At 50.5% G+C, this 25,007-nt stretch overlaps 2 protein-coding genes across 6 annotated transcripts in view; one reads left to right on the top strand and one right to left on the bottom strand.

The window, feature by feature from the left end:
- Window positions 1-19,188, bottom strand: part of UBAP2L (ubiquitin associated protein 2 like) — a 29,437-nt gene extending 10,249 nt beyond the window's left edge. The window contains exons 1-13 of one of the 5 annotated variants that reach the window (XM_057382408.1): window positions 19,125-19,188; window positions 15,145-15,274; window positions 14,523-14,600; window positions 13,254-13,364; window positions 10,701-10,869; window positions 10,291-10,386; window positions 9,522-9,567; window positions 9,145-9,257; window positions 7,570-7,644; window positions 4,188-4,240; window positions 2,697-2,782; window positions 2,081-2,252; window positions 1,021-1,222 (exon numbers count right to left, since the gene is read on the bottom strand). In XM_057382408.1, the coding sequence (XP_057238391.1) occupies window positions 1,021-1,222; window positions 2,081-2,252; window positions 2,697-2,782; window positions 4,188-4,240; window positions 7,570-7,644; window positions 9,145-9,257; window positions 9,522-9,567; window positions 10,291-10,386; window positions 10,701-10,869; window positions 13,254-13,364; window positions 14,523-14,600; window positions 15,145-15,234 (1,291 nt within the window). In that variant the 5' untranslated portion in view covers window positions 15,235-15,274; window positions 19,125-19,188. Of the gene's footprint in view, window positions 1-1,020; window positions 1,223-2,080; window positions 2,253-2,696; window positions 2,783-4,187; window positions 4,241-7,569; window positions 7,645-9,144; window positions 9,258-9,521; window positions 9,568-10,290; window positions 10,387-10,700; window positions 10,870-13,253; window positions 13,365-14,522; window positions 14,601-15,144; window positions 18,804-18,887; window positions 18,967-19,124 lie in introns of those variants that run through there. The other 4 variants (XM_057382409.1, XM_057382407.1, XM_057382411.1 and 1 more) reach the window with 4 other exon arrangements.
- A 65-nt stretch (window positions 19,189-19,253) lies between these two features.
- Window positions 19,254-22,590, top strand: CUNH1orf43 (chromosome unknown C1orf43 homolog). Its single transcript, XM_057382421.1, has 7 exons — window positions 19,254-19,404; window positions 19,852-19,953; window positions 20,155-20,263; window positions 20,423-20,476; window positions 20,770-20,936; window positions 21,056-21,114; window positions 21,495-22,590. The coding sequence occupies exons 1-7, from the start codon at window positions 19,336-19,338 to the stop codon at window positions 21,691-21,693; spliced, it is 759 nt and encodes a 252-aa protein (XP_057238404.1). The 5' UTR covers window positions 19,254-19,335; the 3' UTR covers window positions 21,694-22,590.
- Window positions 22,591-25,007: the final 2,417 nt, after the last annotated feature.

The following is a 25,007-nucleotide window of genomic DNA, read 5'->3' as shown; positions in this document are numbered from 1 at the left end:
TCCCAGCCTTGCAYTCTCAYCAMCAWCAAAAYGCCTTTTTTAGCCCYTCTTCCATCAGTTTCTTTACTGAYCTCTACAAGAYAAAGCTAGCTTRCATGGCAGAAGTCCTCCACTCTCCAAGAAAAGCTGGACTCCAGAGTCCCTCGTGTGGGCACTGCACATCAAGAGTCCTGCAGGCCACTTCCTTCCCATCTCTGTTAATACTCCTGCATTCCATTGCCTGCTCCTTCCCCTGAAGGGATGAGGCATCTCCAAGCAACATCACTGTTTGGGGCTGCCCRCTCAGGACACTGCTTCACCTTTTTYTTCTGACTAAGCCTTTCTGCAGYTCATTCAAAACCAACTCCTATTCTCTGTGACTCTCCTCTGAGGCTTCTTGTCTGAGAAGATCAGAAGCTGCCAACACTGTCTGTCGCTAGTACAGCAACTCAATTTTTCTTTAGCTTAGATTTGAACCAGAGCCATTTCCCTRTAACAAGCACAAGCTGAAGGAAATGGCACTAGCACTCAACCACAGCAAAACTCATCTTCTCATCTTAAAAGAGCCTCTCAATCCCTGTTTATTCCCTCATGTCAGCCCAGAGATAGAGTAACTTCTTGGCATTTAACAGCAAATCTCATCCCCTTAAAAGATAATATGAGTTCAGCAGGGAGAGGAGACTGAATGAGCTGGTATTTGGGAGCTATTCTCCAGAGGTGCCCTTTCAGACCTTTTTCTGCCACAGCTTTCCACCGGGAAGTAGTTCTGCAAACACTGAGAGGCTCAGGAACACCAGATCCCTGGCCCTGAAGCTGTCTGGAATGACAGATTCAACTGTTCCAAGTATAAAAGGAACAGAGAGRGACTCACACACACTGTTATATTTTAGTCTCACCCACAGCTCTTTTAATTTTTCCAGCTCAGCTGAATTGGTTGTGAACTTGTGAACAGACCCTCTCCTGAMTCCCTCCCACCACTGCTCCGCAGTTTTGGGGGAACACGTTCCCTCCCCTCTGAGGAGCCAYGCTGCTTTTCCTTACCGTACTGCACCAGAGACGAGGACTGTGTGGTGGATCCCATGTCCCAGGAAGCAGCAGTGGTGCTCCCAGCAGGCTGGGTGTGCTGAGCTGCCAGCTGAGCCAGAGCCTGGGCTGTCTTGAACTGCTCCAGGAACTGCGACCCTGTGGTACTGCTGCCTTTGGCCTCCCCGACATCTCCAAACCCTTTCCCCAACATGCTCACCTGCAATTTCAGCAAAGAGATAAAGTCAACATCTCCCATGGCTTGGAATTTGGCTTAGAGGACAGGTACATTTCTTAACCTAAGCCCACTGTAGCCTGCTTTCTCACTGGGTGCCTCAGCTAAACACTCCTGAGCTCCAAACACTTAAACACTGCTGGCAGGAAGGGCTCACACCCCTTCCCAGCCTCCATTGTGTGTGAGCACAGCTATGCTTGTCTCTTGCCCAAACCATGCCATGGTACAGTGTYAGGGAGGGTTACAAAGGAAGTTAATACACAGGATCTTAAAAAACGTACATAATTATTCTCATGCAGTCAGTTGCACTTAAACACCAGGAGATCTTGGCTTTACGGTTAATGTGGTTTTGAAAATCTTTCCTTAACTTTCCTCACCATTAAGTAAACAATTTTTCTTTCTTTTTCCTAAAGTCACACAAAGCAGCATCTGTCCAGGTCAATGCACATCCCTGACTCTGACTCAAYGTCTCCTTCCTCCTCCTGTCATGCTGGAGTGGATGCCAGCATTCCATCCCAACCAGTTCCATTTCTCAAACTGTTGAAATTGCAAGCCCTGGACCACAACAGTTTTTATTTTCCTTAGAGCACAACAAATGTTGTGCTTGCAAATCTGACAAGGTGAGGAGAAATTATGCTAATTATTTCAAATTGAGCAATGGACATCAGGCCACTGCTTTTAAAGCAGTCTGGCAAATTATTTGGTTCTACCAGCCCCAAACAGTGAGCACGTGTCAGGACTATATTCCTGTATTTCCTATATTACCCAAACAGATGCAGAACAGGGGATAAGCATCCTCAGCCAACAGAAACCATGCACTGGCAGGGACCAGCATTTCCTTACCATGCTGTGGTGAGAGAAGGAGTTTCCAGARGCAGGCTGGGATAGAGCACTCTGCTTAGAATTGCTGAACACCAGTGGCTGGGCCAGGGAAGGAGTCTGGGATGACTCCAGGTTTGTTGACTCATTCTCCATAGAAGAGGGTGTCTTTCCTAGCAGGACTGCCAGATCAATTCTGGGGAGACAWAGATAACACAACAAGGTTACCAGAAGCTCCCACTTCCATTGGAACACTATTACCCCTCCAGCCTCACAACTTTCACCTTGCAAATTGAAGGAATCCACAGAACATTAACTCWCAATTGCCAGTAGCAACCTCAAAAAGAAAGACTGACCAAGCAGGACCCTGCATGGCCTTTGATTTAAATCACACTTTACATTCATTTAACACAGAAAAAATGCCCCCAAACCTGAAGAGCCAGGAACAGAACCTAGAAAAATTTTAATTCGGGATTAGAACCCAGAAATTCCTAAGTCAGCTCTTCCATTTAAATTCACCTCATCTCGTTCACAGTTGCTGCATTTTAGCTAGCTAGTAAGGTTTAGCTGAAGATRGCAAATTGCTCCAAGACCAGTGTGTTACTTTTCCCAGGTAAACAGCATCACCATGGGCTCTCACCTTTGTCCAGCTGTGATTGTCACATTCTCAGCAGGCAGAGGCACTGAAGACACATTGGAAGCTGTGAAGATCTTTGTCTCTGACAGCTGAAAGATAAAATAGGAAAAAAGAATCCAAAAGTCAGAACAGCACCTTGTAACAGTGTCTGTGACACAAAGCACAGAAATCTTTGAGACAAACAGCCACAGGAAAACTCAAGAAATTCAAGTATTTAGATTGAAACTTCTCTAGCATTTGGCTCCTATCAGAAGCAGCTTCTATTTCATTTGTTTCTTCTCAGGCAAGTTGTCAAATCACATGCCAGTGAAGAAAAACCCTTCTACAAATTTCCCATAGTCCACAAATCCTCTAGGGCTGCTGCTCTGAGTCAATGGCAGGCAGCACAGATCTGCAAAAGCCATTGCACAGGGAGCTGCAAAACTGGTAGACAAGGCAAAGGGAGAAACTTTGAACCAAYAGTTGTGTTTCCAATGATCTGGGCTCACTTGGATGATGTGACCAACAGATCTACTTCAACTATGGAAGGGAAAAYAACATTGCTCAAAAATGGATGGACKGTCAGTGACCACCCGTGATTTAGCCTGGAACATATCTGAGTATGAACAGCTTCTATTCCAGACTGAAGAGCTGCCACAAACTGAATTCCCAGAGTTTAAAAAGTCCAGAACTCCTGGAAGCATCTCACACAGAGGGTAAGAAAGGTTCTCAAAGGCTCCCTRCTAGCAGAGACCTGACTGAACAAAGAAAAGCTGGTTTCTCCAAGCACAGCAGTAGTGCTTCCCTCAGTCAGTGCCTGGAAAGCAAATGCTTTGCCCATTCTGTTGGCAGAGCCAAAATGAGCATGCAAATCTAACAATAATACTAAAAAAGCCCAACCCTGCTCCCATCTGCAAGAACAGAATTCATCTCTTGATTTGGAGAGGGACTGAAGTCCATTTCAGAAGAAACCGATAGGCATTAAAAGGAGGACCCTGAGAGTGTCCATTCTCCCCTCGAGGAACACCAGGTACAGAACAAAAAATGGTGAGACACACCAAAGAGCACATMAGAAGGTAAAGTCAAGAACTTGTTTTCTGCCCAAATCACAAGGACCAGCAGAGGCATATAATGTGCATGAAACCATGAATCTGCTGCTGGTGTGACCAAAACTGAATGGCAACTGCACCAGAGGAGTGGAGCAAGAGTCCTGTGTGGAGTCAGACCAGTTTTTGGAAGAATTCCATCATGCAGTTCCAGGAAATGAGAGGACCAGCCTCAATGACCCAGGAGATCCTTTCCTGTCTTGGGCTCCTATKACAAGCTCTATTCCACAAATCCTTTAGAAGCTGTGACAATAACTTATTCATCATAGCTCTTGGGGCTGGGAGCCTGGCTGGTGTTCCAGAGTTTGGGAAGGATGGGCTTCGAGCTCCCCTGGCAGCTCTGTGTGTATAGACAGGACAGCAGCCTGCTGGCAGATGCACAGAGGAGATGGGTTTGGAAAATACCTACATCTTCATTCCAGTCTTCYGTGCCCCATTCTTCTGTTGCTGCCCTCCATGCACCTACAAGGACAACAACAGGTACAGAAATTATGCATGCATCAAAGCTCTACCTCCAACAGCTGGGGGAGCACTGGGGAGCATTGCAGAGTGCCAGGAGGACTCTTATTTGCCAACCAGACAAGTTCAAGCAGTCAACCCCAACCCACACTTCATGGTCAAGGCACCATAATGGGATCACCTCTGCCTTGCTGGGMCAGGCTGGGCTGAAAAAGAGGGTCTGCTGGGCTGGCAGATAGGGCAATGCACACCCTCCCAACACCCAACAGGGAAGCTGAGCTCAGCAAGGAAGCCCCAGCATTGTTCCCAGCCTGCTTGTGCCGTTTTCCTGACTTCCCCTTGTACTGCAGTAGCTGTAGGTTTGTGCACTCACAAGCAGTCAGTGTTACCCCAGCAGCTCGGACAGGGCATCTCCCCCATGGGCCTCCTGCCAGCTCTGGCATAGGATCTCATCATCCACATAAACCTCAAGTTTCTATAAAAACTTAAGGATAATGGAGCCACTCCCATGCTTCATCTTCACCCCCACCAAAAAAGGTCTTGAAACTCAGTGCACCAGAACCTTCTGTGCACAACCAAATAGGATTCAGAAAAGAAAATTTAAAGGACTAAGCAATTCTTGCATTTTCTGTGACCAGTTTCAGAGATATGCTCAAAGCATGCAGCTTAAAGTACCAGGGAGAAAAGCAGAAGGCCTCAGCTGCAATCCAACACAGCGCAATTTAAGCGAGCCAAATTCACCAGAAAGAARAGTTTTGCCTGGCTGCATCTTCAACTTGTTCTAACCCTCACTTCCATCACAGTTTAACCTCTGTATTTTGAATATTATATATCAGTTTCAGACTCCATTTAACAACTAAAATTTGGTTTGGGAAGAGAGCAGGAGCTTTCACATCCCCAAAATCCTCAAGATCATAAAGTCAGCCACATTTTGTGTAGCTTTTCAGTCCACACAAACCAGATCAAAAAAATCTGACAGCGCCAATAGGGTTAATCCTGAAAACACTTACTGGGACAGAACAAGTTGGTATCAGCCCTTTTACAGCAYAAAACATAGCACATGGGGAGGGAGAACATGCTGAGTTCTTCTGCAGGACACAGATGTCCCCATATACACTTCAAYTGTGTATTCAAATAACTGCTTGTCTAGAACTGGGGGAATTAGTGCAAGAAATAAGTATCTGTGAATTATTCAGTTTTCATYGKTTTTTTGTTTTGCTTGACATGTTGAGCCAATTCAAGAAGTCTCCTAGGTTTTTTTTTTTTTAATATTCAAGTTTGAAATACAGATGGATTAATACAACATCACTTGTCAGAGTGCCAGGAGTTTTAAGGCACACTACACCTTCCTCCACAGCCAGAAGCATCAACATATTCAGCACAAAACACATCTGCAGTTTAGAAACCTAAATTTTCCCAATCCTTAGATTTTTGGAGCACTCACAGCAGTAGCAGAAAGGCTGCTTTCTAGATTTTCATGGATCAGAAACACTTTTCTAGCTAAAGCCTTACCCAAGAGGTGAAYTGGGAGCTGAATGTACCTGCAGCTGGCCCAGAAAGAAGGGAGACAGGAGAGCTTGTCTTGTCTCCCTCAGACAAGAGAGTTTGTGCATGCAGGAACAGAGCATGGGGCTCTTAAGTCTTGTTTGTTTGGGGAAAATAAGAAGAAAAGCAAAGYAGCACTAAAAGCAGAAGGAAACCCTGCAGATGAAGAGCAGCCATTGACAGGRCTTTCCTGGCAAATCTACTTCTTGAGTACAGACACTGCCTCAGCACAGCTCAAGCTCCCTACACACAAWGGGGCAGATGGAAAATCAAAGATCTGTAATGTATAACTGGGCATGCACCAGAAACATTCCAGAAAGCCCCCAACTAGCACAGCATGGATTTTTTTTTCCTAAAGAAACCAACTGCATCACTCTCCATCAAGCTCTTCTGAAGGGGAGAGCTGCAACACAAGCAATACCCTGAGCCTACTAACACTATCTAAACAGCAAGCCTTCCTCTTTGCTTTCAGAAAGCCCTTCAAAGAGCTGCTGGTCTTGAAGCTGCTCAAACCAAGAAAAGGGGAAAAATAAAATTAAGCTAACAACATGTGCAAATATGAATGTGGTGAAGGAAAAAACCCTGTTGTGGCTCCAAGATTTTTACATCCTTCCCCAAATACACTCACTCTTCATTTTAAACTGGAAGATAACCACCCAGCTTGCTCCTCCCACAGCCCAGCAGGCAGTCTGCTGCCTCTCAAGGACTGGATCCAGGCTTGTCACCCTGGACTGGAAAAGCAACAGACCTAAGGGCCCCCACTCTGCACCTCAAAGGAATGTAAATCCAAACAAAGCCAAAGGGCAGCAAAACCACAATGGCAGKGCTGGAGCAGATGGCCTGGTGCTGCCTGTGGAAGTTAAAGATTAACCCTGAGGTGAGAACCAGGAAATGCTGCAACACAGCAGAAGCACTCCCTGTGTGTCTACCTGCCTTCAGGCCCCTGCAAGAGAGATTCCTCTGCCTCAACACTTCTCCTGCCCTGACCTTCAAGAGGCAAGTGGCAAGTTCTTCTGGGAGGTCCTTTAGCCTCAAYTTCAAGACCTCAGGTTAGATGGAGGAGATAAGTCAAACAGGATGTTGGCCTTTTTATGGACACCAATGGAATTCTATAGAGATAAGGCAACCTGGATCATCTCCTGRGTGTCTCTTGGCCTCATAAGGTATAATGGTATAAGAGCAGGAAATAAAGAAGCCAGGCACAGAGCAGCTTTGCCATCAAGCATCCATGTCATCACAAAATCCACCACCATCTTCAACTGCAGGGAAGCAAAGAGGAGCAGCCAGAGCATGCCAGAGCACTGCTCACCCAGCAGCAGCCAGAATTAGAGACAAAGCACAGAGTTCAGCCAAACCTACTGCCCTTGCAGCAGTGTTGTGACCCTAAGCAGGGACAGTGGGGAGGCCAGAGCAGAGCTGCTGCAGAAATGGCACAGGGACAACAGAAAGTCACAGCTTTTGGGATGTGGAACAAAGGGAATGTGACTGAGCTGTCTCACACTCCCTGCCCTTGGGTGTGATACTCTGTCAGTATTGTGGACACTGAGCTGCTCTGGGCATTGAGAAGCAATGGCTAAAGTTAAAATTTGCATAATCCACAGGAATTGGTGTTAGCTTCTCCCAATTTACAATCRAGGTGTCAGTGTTAGTAAAAGCACAGTCAGAACAAATGTCAAATATTAATTAAAATGAACAAATCAAGAGAGAGAAGAATGACATATCCACAGATATTTCAGATTTTTTTAAAAAAAGCTTTAAAGTAAAGGTATCCGGGGCAGTTAGTGCACCTGGATGTATCGTACCAGGAGCAGTGTCAAATTTTCGGGGATAATTTGACCCCTCACCCCCAATGAAATCAAGTCCTGAAACAAAAAAAAAAGAAAAGAAAGACAACCAGTGAAATTTTGACTTAAAGAAGTGAAGGTGAGTTTCATTGCCCCCATGTACACCAGTCACATTGTACCTGTGGATATTATTAATTTAAAGAGATACCTGTGGCTACTAAATTGGAAACAAAATAACCACACACAACACAGGTGACCAGTAGAGCTGCACAATAAACTTTCCAGCTGTGTTGTAGTACTAGAGCAAATTGGAATTGTTCTGTTAGAAGAATCTTCAGTTCCCTCTAACCATACTGTAACCCACTTCATTCCACAATTCCACACAACACCAACACAGGAAAAAAAAAAAACCCATCCACACAGAAGTCTGTTCCTAACAGACAGATAAACTTTCAGGACACAAAGCTTGTCCTCTCTGATCCCTTTTTCTGCGGAGGCAAGCAYACCCACTGCCCCTAACACATTCCCACACTACTCCCTCTGGTATTTAAAACCCCTTTCTCTGCTGCCAAGAAGAGACCACTCTGCTGGTATTTCACAAAACACCCTCCTTCCACAACAGCTCTCTGTCCTGAAGAAAAAAAATAAACAAAAACCAAAACCCAAACAAAATTCATAAAAAAAAATCAAATTAACCACCCCCATTCCTCTCCTCAACACTAACACTATCAGGATTTCAGCCAAATCAAGAAGTATGAAAGTGGCCTAAAGSACCATTAACACAGGTGTGGATGCTTCTTACACTCAAGATGTGCTATTTATTKAAATGCTCAGTAATTGTGGAAAAATAGTTTGATTTTGCAGTGGTGCAAGATTGCTCTGTAAAAAAAAGACAACAAAACCACCACTGAGTCCCCCCTAAACAGGCTTTTTACAGTCAAGGACTGTGACTGTCCCATTGTCACAACAAAATCTGAGTTCACCTGTGTCTCARCATTGAGCCTATGTGAAACAAAACGCAGAGCATCAATTCTGCAATGCAGGAGAATGTGCAGGGGCAGCTGGGTGTTCATAATCACCCAGCAAACACGTTTGCTTCAAACACTGAAGAAGTGCTCTGTTAGTTTCTGTAACAAAGTCCCATCCCACTGTGGTTTGATCAAGATGACCATAAAAGTGAGAATGCTCCCAGTATCAAAATCAAGAACAATGTATCTGACTCCGAGTGATGCTCTCTGGAGGATGCACCAAACATCAGGAGAACTTGGATCTGCTCATCACACTACAGTTTATAAAAAATACTTYGCCAAGCAGTAGCACGGTTTCCACTGGAAAATACAGGTGAATGTTCCTGCTCCTCTGCTGGGCAACAGCACCCACAAGCTCACTCCAGAGCAATCATCCAGCTCCCCTTTCCAATATGCAAAGGGTGCAAAGTATCAGGGTCATCAAAATCCATCTCTGAACCATTCCCTGAGCCTAAGATCTGCCCAGAATGTCTTCAGTGCAACTGGATGGATGCAAAATCCACTCACCCTCTCAATACAAAGCAGCTCACATGCATGTGAAGACACTTACTTGTGCCATCGTCCGGCTCAAAGCTCCCAGTGTTGTTCCACGTATTGTTGTTGCTATTCCCATAATTCTCATCTGTGCTGCTYGGCTCAGCATAGTCAGCTGGATTGAAAGTCCTGTAAGAAATATGAGTATGGAAGTGTTCACTCTGACAAAGCATTTTGAAAGGAACTGATTTTATTCAGACCATAACRCATCTCACAAGGCAGTTCTCTGAGYAGAGAGATGCTTTARCAACACCAGYCATCCCAAATTTATGTTACCTATAATTTGGGCCTTATTAACAAAAAAAGGAAAGTGGGAACAGAAATGACTGACACAAATAGCATTATTTATGCATGACTTTTATTTATCCTGTGGTTTGTGTCAGTGAAGCTTACCCCATGCCTTGGGCAGAAAATCTTCCCCCTCGCCGTCCAGAGCCACCTGTAAATACACACACACATACACACAGTSCTGAGTGTCTCTTTGCTCTGTGTCACTCGGAAAAGAAACACTTGAACAATGGATGGAGTTCTGATGCCCAGAATRTGAAAGTGGAGAGGATCTTCCTGGGTTGATGGGATTTCCAGCAGCATGTTTAGATGCTTAGGAATGACCTCAGCTGGCTGGCAGCATGATTAGCAATGCATCATTCCAGGCTCAGATGAGGTTTCCAGCTGGCACAAACCATTAAGTACTGGACCCCAAGTTCTGATTTCTGCAGTATGTGACCTCAGCATTAACTCCTAAGCAGCAGATTTCAGGGTAAAACTAACTTCTACCCCAAGTATTTAAAACCCAAGCCAGTGGTGGTGCTCAGACACRTGTACAAGAGTGATGAGGGTGCAGGTTCTGTTGCTAACAAGCCATTAGCCCACCTGCAAAATAGTTAACTTCAGGTTTTTATAATTCCCACCTCTGTAATATAGCACAATAYTTTTCAAACTCCGCAGATAGGATGCAAGAACTAAGTACTGTTCCTAGCATCCTTAAGATGGGAAAGCAACATGTAGGCACTAGAAGTAAGCACAAGAACAGAAGAAACAAATGCATATTTTCAGTTTGGTAATTGCTGCCATAAAAGAAGTTTTGGAACCTCATGGGAGATAGATACACTGATGTCATTCTTCTCCTCCCACCCTCTTGGGCCTAACATCCTGTGTGTACCTCKGCCTCGGCCACGTCCCCGTCTCCCTCTTTCCGTGCCTCTTCCAGAAGATCCTCCACTCTTAGCACCATCTAGCCCATTCTCCTGGCCCCGAACTGAAAAACAGAACAAKGCAAAGGCAATTTCAAGACTCATCCTGATTTAGGAGGGATACTAGACCAGAYCTCAAACCCCAAAATGCAGTGTCTGTGCAGGGGACCACATCACCACATAGCCCCTGAAATTTTGATTTAAGCTGATGGTAGAGAGGGCATCACCCAAAGAGAGGAGAGCAATAAACAGATCCAAAAACACACGGGTGGTTTTCCCCACAGATGTGTCTGCCCAAAAAGCTTTACTGACAGCTATTATACAGCACAGAGTAGGCTGGTGTGAGGGTTTTGGGGGTTATTAAAGGGCAGGTTCATACACTCTCTTCCACGGCTGGCACCTCGTCCTCGCCTCGGCAGCCCGCCACGTCGTCTGCTGAAATCCCGCTCCCGCTCCCGGTTCTCTTTGCTTTCTTCACTGGGTTCCGTCTGTCCACTCTCTTTCTGTCCTGAGACACCTTTCTTCTTCCCAACCATTTCCCAGGAATGCTGAAGGTATGCAGAGGGGAACAAAATTAATCATAGATCAACGAAATTAATCATAGATCAACGAAAGATGCAAATACATAAAGATTTAAACATAGAATATACAGAGAATATAACAGGGATCTCTGGAAAAATGATTTCCAGACCAATTTTTTTCTGAAGGAATCTATCAGCCTACACACAGCATAYCTCCTTCCTTTGAGGCAAACTTTCTTACAGCTGACTGGCACGCAGTTTGAGGTAATAGGAAATGAGTTATTCTATTTCTGCAAAGATCTACTAAAATTCTTCAATAGAGAGGGCATGATACTCCCAGTGTTCAAAGCATGGATAAATTTACCTTGCTTAAAAAAAGCCTGCCATTTCACACAGGTCATCAGGAGCTCTAAGAATAACCCAGGTAAATGTTTCATAGTGATCTGCAGTCAACATTTGGGGGTATATGGAGATGCAAAGTGATTAACAAAACCTCTCCCCTAAACATCAGCYCAGATGGAGGGAAGCATCACATAATTTATCCAACAGGCAAGTTCAATTGCAAAAAGTGAAGCTTGTTTCCAGCTCACTGCCGTGGAGCCACACCCATGTATTTTCTGACAGACTGCAGTGGTTTCATACTCTCAAACTGACACATTGTTAAAATGATTAAAAACAGTCTTAAGTCACTGATAATCACCTGAAAATACAACTGGCAGACAAGCCAACAGCTGGGTTTGAATGGCAGAATGCAGGGGCAGTGACAAAAAAACCCAACAACATGGTAGCACAAACTGCCATCAAACCCAAAACTGCCATAGTCTTTCTCCACAGGTATCTGGCTCAGAAAAAAAACTTTAAAATTACAGTATTCCAAGTAAACACTTTTCACCAAATCTAATCCAATACTAACATCATGTCTGCTCCTTTACTGTTTGAAATACAGCATATTACCAGTAACAGCCCAGCAGGTAAGCTGTCTTCAGCACCAGAGCACCCAAGCAATTAGCAGGTCTGCTTCTTATGAGAAAATCCCCTTTCTGGGATTGCTGCACAATCTGGATCCAGGCCAGAAGTCTCTCCAAGGCACTTGACTAATGGCAGTGCAGGGGCTGCCTGTGCTCAGTGATGCTGTGACCACAAGGCAAGAGGAAGGCAGCCCAGCATTTCCTCTGCCAGCTCCCCATCTGCCTCTCCATGGCCCTGCCCTGTAGGGCCTCGTGTGGCTGCTACACAGCACCGTGTGCTGCACACTGGCCTGGATGCTACTCTCATAAGCAATGCRTTTCTCTAGGAAATTAAATTGCTATGACACCAGAGGTTTGTTCTCTGACTAGAAGGCACTGATTACTAGAGACGTGGAGGATAATACAGTTGTGGCAGAGCCGTGCCTCAGCAATGCACACCCCTGTCATCCAGCTTTCTAAAAGGATTTTCCAAAAGCTACTTTATTCAGTTGTCAATGGAAAGGGCTTTCTAAAGACAAGGAGGAACATATACATGTGCTGTACAGAACTTGGCTGAGGCCAAAGCAAGCAGAGAATGAGACACCAATCTCAGAACAAAGTCTGAGGTGCACAGAACATCCATGTACCCCAAGGGCTTACCACAGGCAAAAAAAAAAAAAAATGAGCTAAGCATAATATTCTAAGATGATATTTAGATTGTCAATTCTACAAAGAGTTGAGCTGGCTACAACTAAAGCAGGGTGCCAGGAGGTGTGAGATCTGCAGGGGTTTGGAAGGATCTGACATTTGTAGGCTTTTTCTTGGGCTGTAACAGAACTTGCATCTCTGCTATCTTTGTCAAAAAAGGAATGACAATCTGCATGAAGGCAGAAGGTTCCTTCTAAACAAGCATTCTTGCTCTTGGGGGCAACCTCAGCTTGCATGAGACAAGCACCTGCATGAGAGACAAAAGACAAGCCCAACTCCACCATAACAAACAGCAAAAAGGCCCTCAAAACCATAGCACAGGAGCCAATCAGTGCCTTGCTGAGACATGAATGTTTAGGGCCAGAAACACAAAAACTGTGTTACTCTGACAGAAAGGAACCACAGCTGACACATACCTGTCTTTCAACACACATCACTCAGCCCTGATGAGCAAACAGTGTGAAAGCACACACAGATGYCACCATACTATTGTCAAACTGCTTGGATTCAGAAGTTATAGAAAGGAAATTAATTACTTATGGCATTTTCTCCTCCAGTCCTTTGAGGCCTAGGGCCATTCTCACAGCCTATGCAAGCCCACAGAGCAGTGTTCAGCAGCCAGGTCAGTCCCACATGTTCCTGTGGAACTAGTCAATCATAGTGGCTCTCCTCATCTTGATAATTCTAGATGCCTCACCTCCAAATATGCAGCYACACTGAATGAGGCCTCAGCAGAGTTACAGGACCTAAACCTACCGTGTCTGGATTGCCCTCCAGCAGCACGTTGATGGCTCTGTTGACATCTCCGTTGCAGTCATGCAGAGCAATCACACACTCGTCCTGGTTCTTGCCTGTGATGTCAATCAGCTGCAGAGAAGACAACACCACAGTCAGCATGTTTCAAACAAAGATGGCACCAAAATCTCTGTGGATCTGTCAGGAGGCAAGCAAGTTGAATCCCAAACCAGAAACCCGTCAACAAAAAAAATGAAGGGCTAGGGAATCTCCCCAGCCTTCTCAGCTAAACTATGTTCCTCAAYAAGAAGTAACAGGGTGTGAATTTTKGAGTTACCATTGTTTCACCACGACCCAACCTACAACCTCCAATTCTCAGGACAACACTGTTATCTGCAGAAACAAATGGAAAGTTCAGCAAGACAAAAGTTGCTGTACCTGTATCGAGGCAAGCCCAAATGCAAACACAGGCTGGAGAAGAAGGATGGAGAGCAGCCCTGAGGAGAAGGACKTGGGGCTGAGTTAACATGCCAGTGCATGCCATGTGCACTGGCAGCCCAGAAAGCCAAAACTGTGCTGGGCTCATCCCCAGCTCCATGGGCAGCAGGTGAGGGGGGGATTCTGCCCCTCTGCTCTGGTGAGACCCCACGTGCAGAGCTGCCTCCAGCTCTGGGGCCCCTGCACAGGAAGGACATGGAGCTGCTGAAGTGAGTCCAGAAGAGGTCACAGGAATGTTCTGAGACCTAGAGCCCCTCTGCTCTGGAGAAAGGCTGGGAGAGCTGGGAGGTGTTGAGCCTGGAGAAAAAAACGCTCCAAGGAAACCTCAGAGYTCCTTCCAGGGCCTAAAGGGGCTCCAAGAGTGCTGGAGAGGGACTTTGGACAAGGAAGGGCCTGGAGAGACAGGATGGGGGGAATGTCTTCACACTGCCAGAGGGCAGGRTTATATAGGCTATTGAGAAGAAATTCTTKTGTGTGAGGGTGGTAAGGCCCTGRCMCACAYTGTCCAGAGAAGCTATGGCTGCCCCATCCCTGGAGGTGTTCAAGGCCAGGCTGGACAGTGTTTGGAACAACTCAGGACACTGGAAGATATAATCATGGCACAGGGGTGCAACTGGATAGCCTTTAACATCCCTTCTGACCAAAATCATTCTATGATACAACTTTATGAAACCAGTCCAAGCAAATTCAGGGTGTAGCCAGGTATGTCCCTCCCACCCCCCAGCATTCACAGTATTCCCAATATTGATCTCGCCTTCCTATTAAGAGTGCACCTTCATTTTCCACACTCACTTGTTTCACCTTCTCCTCAAAGTCAGCATCGTTGTGGTCCGAAATCATCTGTGCAAGTCGAATCTGTTCCGCAGTGGCCTAAAAGAAATCAGAGAGAGCATAACTGCATGGTCAGAGCAATTCTAAACCATCCTCCAAAGGCCATTCTGCTTCCCCAAGTTCTTTGGAAACTCTTGAAAGAAATCAGTATAGAAAAGAGAAGGCACAAACACAGGTCAGAGAAGGAAAACTCCAGTAGATGAAAAAGGAGCAAGAAGAGGAGTCTGGAAGAAAGGATTTACTGTTGAATGGCCTCATGGCACCAGATGAGCAGCAGCCACCCAAAGCACATCTCACCACCACCAGTCAGCCAAGAGCCACTGCAGGTGGCTTCTCAGCCATTTACATTCATTAAAGGGTGTGAGGAATGGACAAATGGAAKTAAAACCAAATCTCAGCAGCAGCTCCCACTTGGACACACTGACATGGAAACCCCCAGCTGCCCAATTCACCCAGCTCTGGCAGCAGCATCTTGTGACACACGGGGAGTTCTTTTGGCAAGCCCAGTTGTTAGCACCAGACCAGGCAGGAGTGCCACATCTCCACCTGAAAGCTACCTGGATTCCATGGATGCTGTCCTTACCTGCGGCCGCTGCTTGTGCTGCGTCTGGCTCTGTGTCTGTGTCTGCTCCCAGTTCCCCCGGGCTCGGTTAGTGCCCACCGATGTCATCATTTACAGTATATACAAATAACAGTATTTACAAGGTTGAACTCTGTGGTGGGTCAGGGGAGAAGAGAGAACGGACTGTTAGAAACCAAAACAAAAAGAYAGCACCAAGACTGAACAAACACATGGGCAATAGAGCCAGAAAGGCTGCTACAGACCCCACCACTCCCCACCACTTCCCTAAAACCACAGTGGACCAGGCTGCCATCACCGTGTGGTCCCAACACAAAACAGCCATTTGTGCTTCTTGAGGTTCCTCTCTCGATACCATGGCAGAGTGTTCCAGGTGGGAGCAACCAGGCCCCAGTAGCAGAAGTAGAATCACAGACTCACAGACCAATTCRGGTTGGAAGGGACCTTAAAGCCCATCCAGTGCCACCCCTGCCATGGACAGGGACAGCTTACACTAGACCAGGCTGCTCCAAGCCTGGTCCAACCAGGAATGGGGCAGCCACAGCTTCTCTGGGCAACCTGTGCCAGGGCCTCACTATCCTCATTGTAAAAAAAACTCTTTCTCAGGCAATCTAGATCGACTCGCCTTCATTCTGAAGTCATTCCCTGGATTTGAGGCAAAGAATTGAGCAACTTGTTGAAACACAAAATAAGTGGGCACAGATTTGCCACAGGCTGTGGCCATCAACTGGAGCAGAAATGCTTGAAAAAAAGCTTCAAAGAAACTTCACTTAGTAGACAGAGTATCTCAGAGCCTCAGACACAGCTACTCAGCAACTTCCCCTTTTCCTTTCTTACCTTCGAAGCAGGGCAGCGGAAGCAAAAATGCTCCAGCAATAAGTGGTGCTACAGGTCTGTGGAATTTTTGTTTTAAAGAAAACCTGCCCTCCTAGAACTGCCTGTTTTTGTTTATTTATATTATTCCCCCAAACTGGAAATATCAAGCTTTTCTTAGTATTCTGTAYTAAAAACATACCAAAAAAAGTGAACAAGATGTCTATAAAGAATAACAGCCAGTAACATTGTTAGATAAATGCCTGAGGCAAAAAATCCCAAGAAGAGTTTGAGTGTCCCAGGCAAGCATTTTTCCAATCTCAGACTGGGCCTCAAGGCAGGGAGTGTTAGAAGGGGATTAGCACTGAGGTTTTACCCTCCCAAGCACCTTCCCAGCACAAAAGATTCAAGAGACATCCCACAGCACTTCTGAGCCCCTGAAATTTCAATAATCACAGAATACAGAAATTTCACAGAATTTTTGTATTTCGTTACTAAGACTCCAAAGCCTTCCCCCAAAACAGCAGGACTTGCTGCGTGCACCTGGACAATGGAAGGAGCCACAGAGTGTCAGGGCAGGGAGAAAAGCTTAGCAAGACAATCTGACCTGCAGGATCTGATCCAAAACACTGCAGTACGTGAGCAAGGCAGGACAGAGCAAAACACAGGGTGCCAAGTAGGGAAACTCAGAAGCAGTGCTAGCAAATAGCCCAGGAAAAGCTGGGGAAACTCCTGTAGAAGTTTGTAAGCACTCGACTGGGTGAGAAATCCTTCCTGAGAGCAGAGAGGCATTAACATCCCCTTTGCACTGGACACACATCCCCCATGCCTGCTCCCCTCAGTGCCTGCCCTTCATTTGTAGGCAAATTTTTGTGCAACTGCTCCTGCAGCTCCCTACAAAACCTCCAAAGTTCCCCCTTTGTGGCCATCTATGCCTCATCTACGCCAATTAACRCCAGTTTTACAAGGTCTCCTATCAAGAAACAATCCAAACTACCTGCAGAGCCATCAGGAGCCCCTGAGGAATGCGGGAAGAACACCAAGCCTGGGCTTCTGCCAAGGCAGAGCAGACAAAGCCCCCTGTCCCCAGCCATCCCCTCCATGCAGGCTTCTTTCTCATGGCATATATTTATTTTTGCTTTCTTCCAGTTCCAAGTTTCACACACAAACAATTTGTTGCATTTAACCAACCTGGCAGCAGAACCACAGGCCCAGAGGGAAGTGATTCCACACATCTGTAGGAACCCAGCCTGCAACTTCCCTGAGCTGCAGTTCCAGGCGAGTTTAAACCTTGTGCAGTGCCCAGGCATCATTCAGCAGCTGCCATACCCTGCCCAGCTGCATTGCTGCCACCAGCAGCACGAGCATTTGTCCTTTAACATGCAAAAAAACCCAAGAAAAATATCTACAATAAAAACCTCACCCAGGCTCTCAYTCTGCTGAGGCCATCAGGTAAGGGGGTGACCCATGCAGACCCCTTGAGGAAAGAGGATTCAAATACTGATAACTTATTCCACAATGGGGGTACTTGAGATGAGCTCATGAGCAGCACTGAACTGCAGAACRTGGTTATCCCAATGTCTATCCTGGCCCCACAGCTGCACATGAGTTTCCCAGATCAAAACCATCCTCACCGAAAACATTTCACCTCTTTTAAAAGAGCAAAYCTGCCCACGTGCACCAAGAGGTGAAAGGGCAGCTCCAGCCAAAGCAAGTGGTGACCAGTCCACACTGGAGCACCAGCATTAAATGGGGCAGTGCTCACACCTCAGGARAACAGGCCAGCACTGCACTCAGGGCTTAAAGAAAACAAAAAGTTTCACAGCTACAGGTTACAATACCCGCATCAAATAAGGCATTTGCCGTTTCCCCCTTTCCTTCTCAGACCACATCACYGCCTGTCTGCCAGGCCTAAAGAGGAGAGTCTCAACTACACAAGTGAAGTGTGGAGTCTCCAGAAAATGAGGGGATACAAAAATGTAACAAACTGTTCATTTTATTAGAAAYGTCAGGTAAGTTACAGTTTCAGTACCAGGATTTGTAGGCCCCATGGCTGTGCCAGGCCTGCTGGCTGCCACTCCATGAGCGCTGGCACATCCCAGTCTCAGTTTCCCTGATGTGTTAATACAGAGAAATGGTATTTTTTCATCTCATTCCGACAAAGCTTAATTAACACGTGCAAAAAGCTCCAGAGCCCCAAAGGAAAGTGCCAGAGAAGGCAAAGCTTTCCCTGCAACATGGGGCAGAAAAAGAATCCAAAAGAGGGTTATCAGTGTGAGAAGTTTTTCCCCGGAGCAAAGACATGGCGGCCGCAAACCGAGTCACTCCGTGCATGCAAAGCACGAGCTTTTAGGGAGATGCTCCCGCAGATGCCATCAGAGCCCCCGACTTGTTATCGACGGGCAGCGCTTTACCAGGGAGACTCCCGGGCCGGAGGGCGCAAGCAGAGCCCCCAGACCGGGATGGAGGGRCGTGGAGGAGGGCGGCATTCGCGGGCCGGGGCTCCTCCAGGACCCCTGAACCGCCCGTTGCCCGGGAATTTTACGAGGGCATCAAAACCACCCCGGCCACGGCCGCCGGGGCGTCACCGAGGAGCGGCGGCAGCAGCGGGCCCGACGGCCCGCGAGGAGCCCGGCAGRGCGGGAGCACGGCTCCCATTGTTACCGCCGGCAGCGGCGGGGACGGGCGGGCCCCGAGAGCGCGGCAGGGTCGGAGCCGCCCGACCCCGCGGCCCAGCACACGGCACACAATGGGGCGACGGAACCGGAGCGAACTGGAGGGCGCCGGCGGGGCCGGGAAGGAGCCCCCACGGCGGCGCCAGGCCGGGCCCACAACGGAGAGGCGGGCGAGTTCGGGCCGCTTCCGCCCTCATGGCCGCGGCCGCCATTTCACCCCCCCCGCCCGCACCCGGCCCGCCCGCCCGCCCGCCTCACCTGCGGCGGCCGCGCGCTACGCCAGCCCCCGGCTACGGCCCGGCCCACTAGGCCGCGCGGGGCCCAGCGGCGGCGGCGGTGGGGCTCAGAACCGCCTCCGGGGCACCGGGCGCAGCGGGGCCGAGCGGGCGGGAGGCGGCGGGGCCGGGCTAGCAGGGGGCGGCGGCGGGAGCCGGTGGGGGCGGGTTCGGGGGCCGCGCGGTACCGGAGCCGCCGCCGCCGCCGCCGCAACTTTACCTGGGTCCGCCCGCACTGACAACTCCCCCGACCCCGCCCCCAGCACGTGACCAGGCGGGGCGGGGCCGCCCGCGCCGAACACGTGACGCAGGCGGGGGGCGCTGCGGCGGCTCCGCGCGCGTCACGTGATCAGGGCTGCCCCCGGTCACGTGGTGCGGGCGCAGGGCGGCTTCGTGGCCGCCATGTTGTGCGGCCCCGGGCCGGGCCGGGCATGGCGGGGGCCGGCAGCAACTGGCTCTCGGGGGTCAACGTGGTGCTGGTCATGGCTTACGGCAGCCTGGTGAGGGCCGGCGGGGCGGGGCGGGGCGGGCTGGYGTGTYTGTGYGGCCCGGGGTGTCCGCGGAGCCGGGCCGCGCGAGTCCGTGGAACCCCCGCGAGGCGGATCCTGGCGCGTTCGGGCCCGGGCCCGAGGAGTCCGTAAGGCTCCCGTGAGACGTGTTCCGGACTGTCTGTGAGGAAGGCCTCGGAGTCGGGTTCGGGGCCCTTAAAGGGCTGGGCTGGAGCGCGTGTGGGTTCCTGGGGTCGGTGGGGCGATGTGAATAACAGCCTCTATAGRGATTGGGGGTGTGTAGGACCAGCCTGGGTGTTGTGGGGCTCCTGGTGGGCTGAACAGAGATCCCTGTGTTCTCCAGGCTCAGAGGGGATAAGTGGGGGCCAGGGCCTGGCCACAGGCTGTCTGTGAGGCCCCCGGCACATGCCTGACTCCCACCCTACTGTGGCTCCTCAGGTCTTCGTGCTGCTGTTCATCTTTGTGAAACGSCAGATCATGCGCTTCGCCATGAAGTCCCGCCGTGGCCCCCACGTGCCYGTGGGACAGCACGCGCCCAAGGTGGGTATCCTCCCTTCCCTACACCCACAGACTCACCCATGCCTGAAGGGATGGGTGAGAGCTGCTCCAGTGTCAAATCTGCCCCCTCAGAATGGCAATGGGCAGTGGGGAGGGAATGGTTTATCTAGAGCCTGTTCTCATCCTTTTGATCCCACAAAGAGAACGCTCTGGAAACGTGCTGGGTTTTTTCCTTCTGTACAGGATTTAAAGGAAGAGATTGACATTCGCCTGTCAAGGGTGCAGGACATCAAATATGAGCCACGGCTGCTCGCTGAAGATGATGGCCGACTCCTGCAGCTGGAGACACCAGGTACTGTCCTAGAGGTACCGTCCCTGGGGCYAAGTCACAGCTTTGACTGCTCATGTAGYGTCCTGTCACATGRGATGGTGTCTCTGCTTCTATTTTCTTTTTTCTYGTTTCCCTCCCAAGGTTTGCAGAGATGTCAGTTTTTTGCTTTCCCTTTAACAGGCTGCTATAACTACCTGTACAGGATGAAGGCACTGGATGCAATCAGGACATCAGGTAAGGAAGCTCAGGGCCAAAGTGGGAGCAAAAGGGTGCAGACAGATGCTGAACGAGGGTGCCAGCAGYTCTGTGGGGAGGCTCCAGGGGCTCACTGGGGAGTAGCAGTCACTTCTCCTTCTCACAACCCTCAGCTGGTAGCCTGAGGGTTGGCACAGCCCTTTTCTGGGGCAGTTGGCAAATGGAGRTAGTGGGCATGGATGGAATTTTATCCAGCCAGCAGTTCCTGACCATGGGGATGAACACCATCATTTTTACCTGCGCTTCAGCTGTTGCGTTGTGCCTTTTTCCAGAAATCCCATTTCARGCAGAGGGCCGGTACCCCAAGTCTTTAATAGGGAAGAATTTCTGTGCCTACCTGCTGGAACTGCGGAATTCCAGCACCTCCTTCAAAGGCATCCGCAAAGCCTTGATCGACACTTTGCTGGATGGCTACGAGAGCGCCCGCTATGGCACTGGGGTGAGTGCTGGGGGGGCACTGCCACCCTCACAGGGCCTGCAGATTTGCTCTGCCCTGCTGTCGGGACTGAGGTCACACCATAACTTGAGCTGGATGTTCCATGGTCTTTTTATATCCAGGTCTTTGGGAAAATGGAGTATCTGAAGTACCAGGAAGCTCTGAACGAGCTGGCAAACATGTAAGTGCTGCTGCCCAGGTGTGGTGGTGGGTTTCTGGGCCCCAACAGGCCGTGTGTGACCAGAGATGGGTTTTGGGGTACAACCATCATCTGAGATGGGGGCTGAGATGTGCCCATCTGTCCTGCTGGGTTCACTCCTTCCTAGCCCATCTCTTACTGCAGTTTTGGGTTTGTTCCRTGGTCACAATCTCCATTCCTGCTTGTCCTTGGCCACTTTGAGTCAGGAGCTTGCACAGARCCACTGGCCTTAGCTTTTGAGAGCTCAGTGAGCACCATCATCACAAAAGCAGATTTGCTTTGTGTTGGACAGACAGATACACAGGCTGAGTGGTTTCTCAGGGCCAGCAGCAGCAGTGATGGTTCATCTTCTCTGCCCACAGGACCAAGGCCCGGGGGGGCAGCAGCCAGCGGCAGCACCAGTCGGCAGCGAAAGACCTCACCCTGTCCCCTGAAGTCTCCAACCCTGCCACCATCCAGGTCACCTACCTGCCTTCCAGCCAGAAGAGCAAACGTGCCAAACACTTCCTGGAGCTGAAGAGTTTCAAGGACAACTACAACACACTGGAGAGCACCCTGTGAGCGTGKTGGAGCCTGGTGCAGTGCGTTTGCTGGGCATGTCTGGGCCGCAGTGCAGGCAGCAGTGAGAGCCACCAACTGTGCTCTCAGATCTCACCCTCACACCACGTTGGAGGTCAACACTCAGTGGAGACTCCATTCCAACTGCTGGGGCTTGGCCCCCACCAGGTGCTCATTCCAGAGCTGTGTACCTGCCTGCTGAGCCTGTGGGGATCAGCCCCACAGCCTTCTCTGCCACAGGCTGGTGACACTCCAGGCTTTGTGTCCTGCACCGTCTTGGACCTTGTGAATAAACTGATGAGCTTGACCTTATTTATAAAGACATGGATCCCAGCCAGCGCTCCCTTCCACGCACCTTTCCCTGCAGCAGCTGGCGGGGACTGATGTCTGTCTGTCCTGTCTGTGTGGGTCTTGGGCACTGGAGCCACTTGTCTGTTTTTTTTCCGAAGGGTGAACACTTTTCCCTGTGACCTCATTGTTCCTGCTCTCAGCCCTTTGTGCCCAGCCTGCCTGTGCACCCGGACGGGGTAGAAATAGTTTGGTGCCCGTTTTTAGCACCATGGCTGAGCTACCGCTTTGGGCTGAGGTTTCTACTCGTTCTCCTGCAACCGGGCATTTGGGGACATCTCAAGTGGACAAAGCAGTGTCAAATGTCCCGTCTGTCCTGCCAAGGGGGTGTTTGCTCCCACTCTCACCAGCGCCTCGCATGCCAGCGTCTGCCGAGCCCCCGGGGCTGAAAGCTCATGGCCCCCACCTCGAGTCTGCATTCTGTTGGGCTGAGGGCAGCGCCAGCAGCTCACCCATCAGTGTGGTGTGGGTGGCACAGAGTGGAGGGCACAGACCTAGCACAGATCTCGGCACTTTTTAATTACTGTTTAATAAAATGACAGTTCAGCCCGAGCTGCATGCGTGCGTGCCACCGGCTTCTGCAGGGGCCCATCCCTACTCAATCCCAGGCTGCTTCCTTCCCGAAGCAGCTACAGAGTAACCAGGATGCCTTTAGTGGTAGCCRGGATGCTGCCGTTTGTAACTGAGATCCCGTGACAGTAACCGGGAGGCTGTTACTGTAACCAGGCTGCCGTTGCTGCTGCCGTGTTCCGTTAACACCTTGCCYGCCCCAGAGGCCATTGAAGGGTCACTGTGGCCGCGGCCATGGCAGTGCCAAGCAGCCAGAGCTCCTCACTGCAGCAGGAGGAGGTCAGACGGGGCAGAGGTTGGGAAGGTGGAAACTGTCCTGGGGYTCCTGGGAGCAGGCGGGGGGCAGTGGGCTGTAGTGTGTCCTGGTGCAGGTTAAACCCCAGGCCATCCAAACGTGCTCTTTGATTGCAGGTCCAAACGAATGCTGGCACGAGGCTCGTGGAGAGGTAGAGCCGGCAAAGAGCCCTGGGGGGGCTGAATCCCCCATGGTGGGCGTCTGCGAGATATGGGGAGCCCTAGCACAGAACAGGCTGGGGGGAACATCCCTGCATCCCTGACCTGCCCAMCCTGTGTCTCCATAGCTGGGAGCAGGGGATCAGGGAGCTCCCACAGTGCTGGGCAGAGTCTCGTGGGGTGCTGCAGTGGGTCGTGGAGCCACGGGTGAAGAAGTGTGTGGAGAAGGAGCTGCACTTCGCAGGCAGGGAGCAGACAGTGGTGAGGATGGGCATTGGCTGGGTGCAGCTGGGACCCCAGCYGTGTGCTGCCAGGGGTGGGTGCCCCTCTTGTCCAGCTCTACTATGTCCTGGGGGACAATGTCTCCCAGTGCTGGTGAGCCAGGGGGATGTGGGGGTTCAGCACAGCCCCTGTACCTGGCAGATCCGCCGAGATGCCCTGTACCAGCTTCTCCTGGATGAGCACCAGCAGCACCAGCAGGAGCTGTGCCAGCTGGGGAAAACCTTCTACGTGGAGCGGCTCTGAGTGCTCAGCCCCGTGCGTGGCACTGGCCTGGCATCGCCCAGTTCCTGGCTGAGAATAAAACGTGTTGAGCAAGACAGGCTGTGTCTGCTGCCTGTGAGGCGTGGGACAGCCCAGGGCAGCAGTGGGGGGACAGTGCAGCCCAGCACAGTTCCYGTGGCTGGGATCCAGGCATGTCGCCTGCAACCCTCGGTGTGCCGAMTCCTGCACACTTCATCTCGCCCATGGCTGCGCCAGGAGATGGCAGCACAGCCAGCGTGCCTCACCAGATTGGGTGCTCCACACTGGGTCCCTGTCCCAGCACAGGTCCTGCTGTGCCATGCCGTGTGCCACAGTGCTCCTGGCCATGTGGCACAGCCCTGCAGCAGTGGGGAGAAGAGCCTGGCTGGGCTGGGTGCAATGCTCCCTGTCCCCACTTGCCATCCAAGCACCCCAGGATCCCTGTCTGCTCCCCAGCTGGGAGGGCCCTGTCCCCCACCTCCCATCCCTGCTGCCTGTGCCTGACCTTGGTGTCTCCCGGCCCCAGGGCCCATCAGTGGCTGCCCTGGCTCTGCTTATTGACAGGGCTGGGGGCCTCTGGGCCGGCACCCCCCGCCCATGGCCCTTCATTAGCTCAGCTGTCGGGCTGCATCACATCATCCACTGCTGCTCGCAYGCCCCCGGCTCTGGCACTGCTGCTGCCACGTGTGTCCCCACCGTCCCCACTGCCACCTCATTGTGTGGCCACCTCAAGGGGCTGAATCCCCTGACCCCCAAGRCCAGGCTGTGCCCCTGTCCTTCCCATGGCACTCAGGGCTCTGGCTGSCCCATGTCCTGTTCCATTGTTCCCCCAAAGCTTGAGACCCCAAGTGCCATTCTTAAGGCCGTTCCTAAGGCTGATGTGTCCCCCTGCAGCAAAGCGCTGCTGTGGTGTGGGGAGGATGTGCCTGCAGCACTTCAGGATAATCTTACCTGTCCTTGTGGCTGGACTCCACCACCCTGATCCCAATAACTACCTCAGTGTGGGCCAAGGTCCTGCTTCTCACCCAGCATGAGTGGGGCCACATCCTCAACMTGGATGCAGCAGGGTGACAGGCAGCCCCTCCAGCTGCTCCTTGGAGGAGATACTCCCATGAGTTCTAGCAGCTCCCCCAAAGCAAGGGGGTGTGGGGTACAACTCCCACGTGTCAATGGGGCTCGTCCTTGGGCAGGGTCATGTGGAGCCCCTTGGTGGCACAGGGCCCGTGGGCCAGGGCTGGCCCCCAGTATTGACAGGCTCGCTAATGACGGCGAGTGTGACCGGGGGCAGGAGCAGGCGGTGCGGGGCCATCGATCCATCGACCATCGGTGCTGGGCGCCAAGGGCGCGGGGGTCTGTGGAGGGGGCAGGGGGACGTCAATGGGTGGTAATTAATGGGAACCAGGCCACGTGTGCGGGGCCAGGGC

Source organism: Malurus melanocephalus, unplaced genomic scaffold, assembly GCF_030028575.1.
Source record: "Malurus melanocephalus ecotype Western Australia unplaced genomic scaffold, MMel_1.1 scaffold_567, whole genome shotgun sequence".
NCBI classification, from domain to species: Eukaryota; Metazoa; Chordata; class Aves; order Passeriformes; family Maluridae; genus Malurus; species Malurus melanocephalus.
Note: the sequence above shows the minus strand (reverse complement) of the source record. Positions and strands in the feature narration are given on the sequence as shown.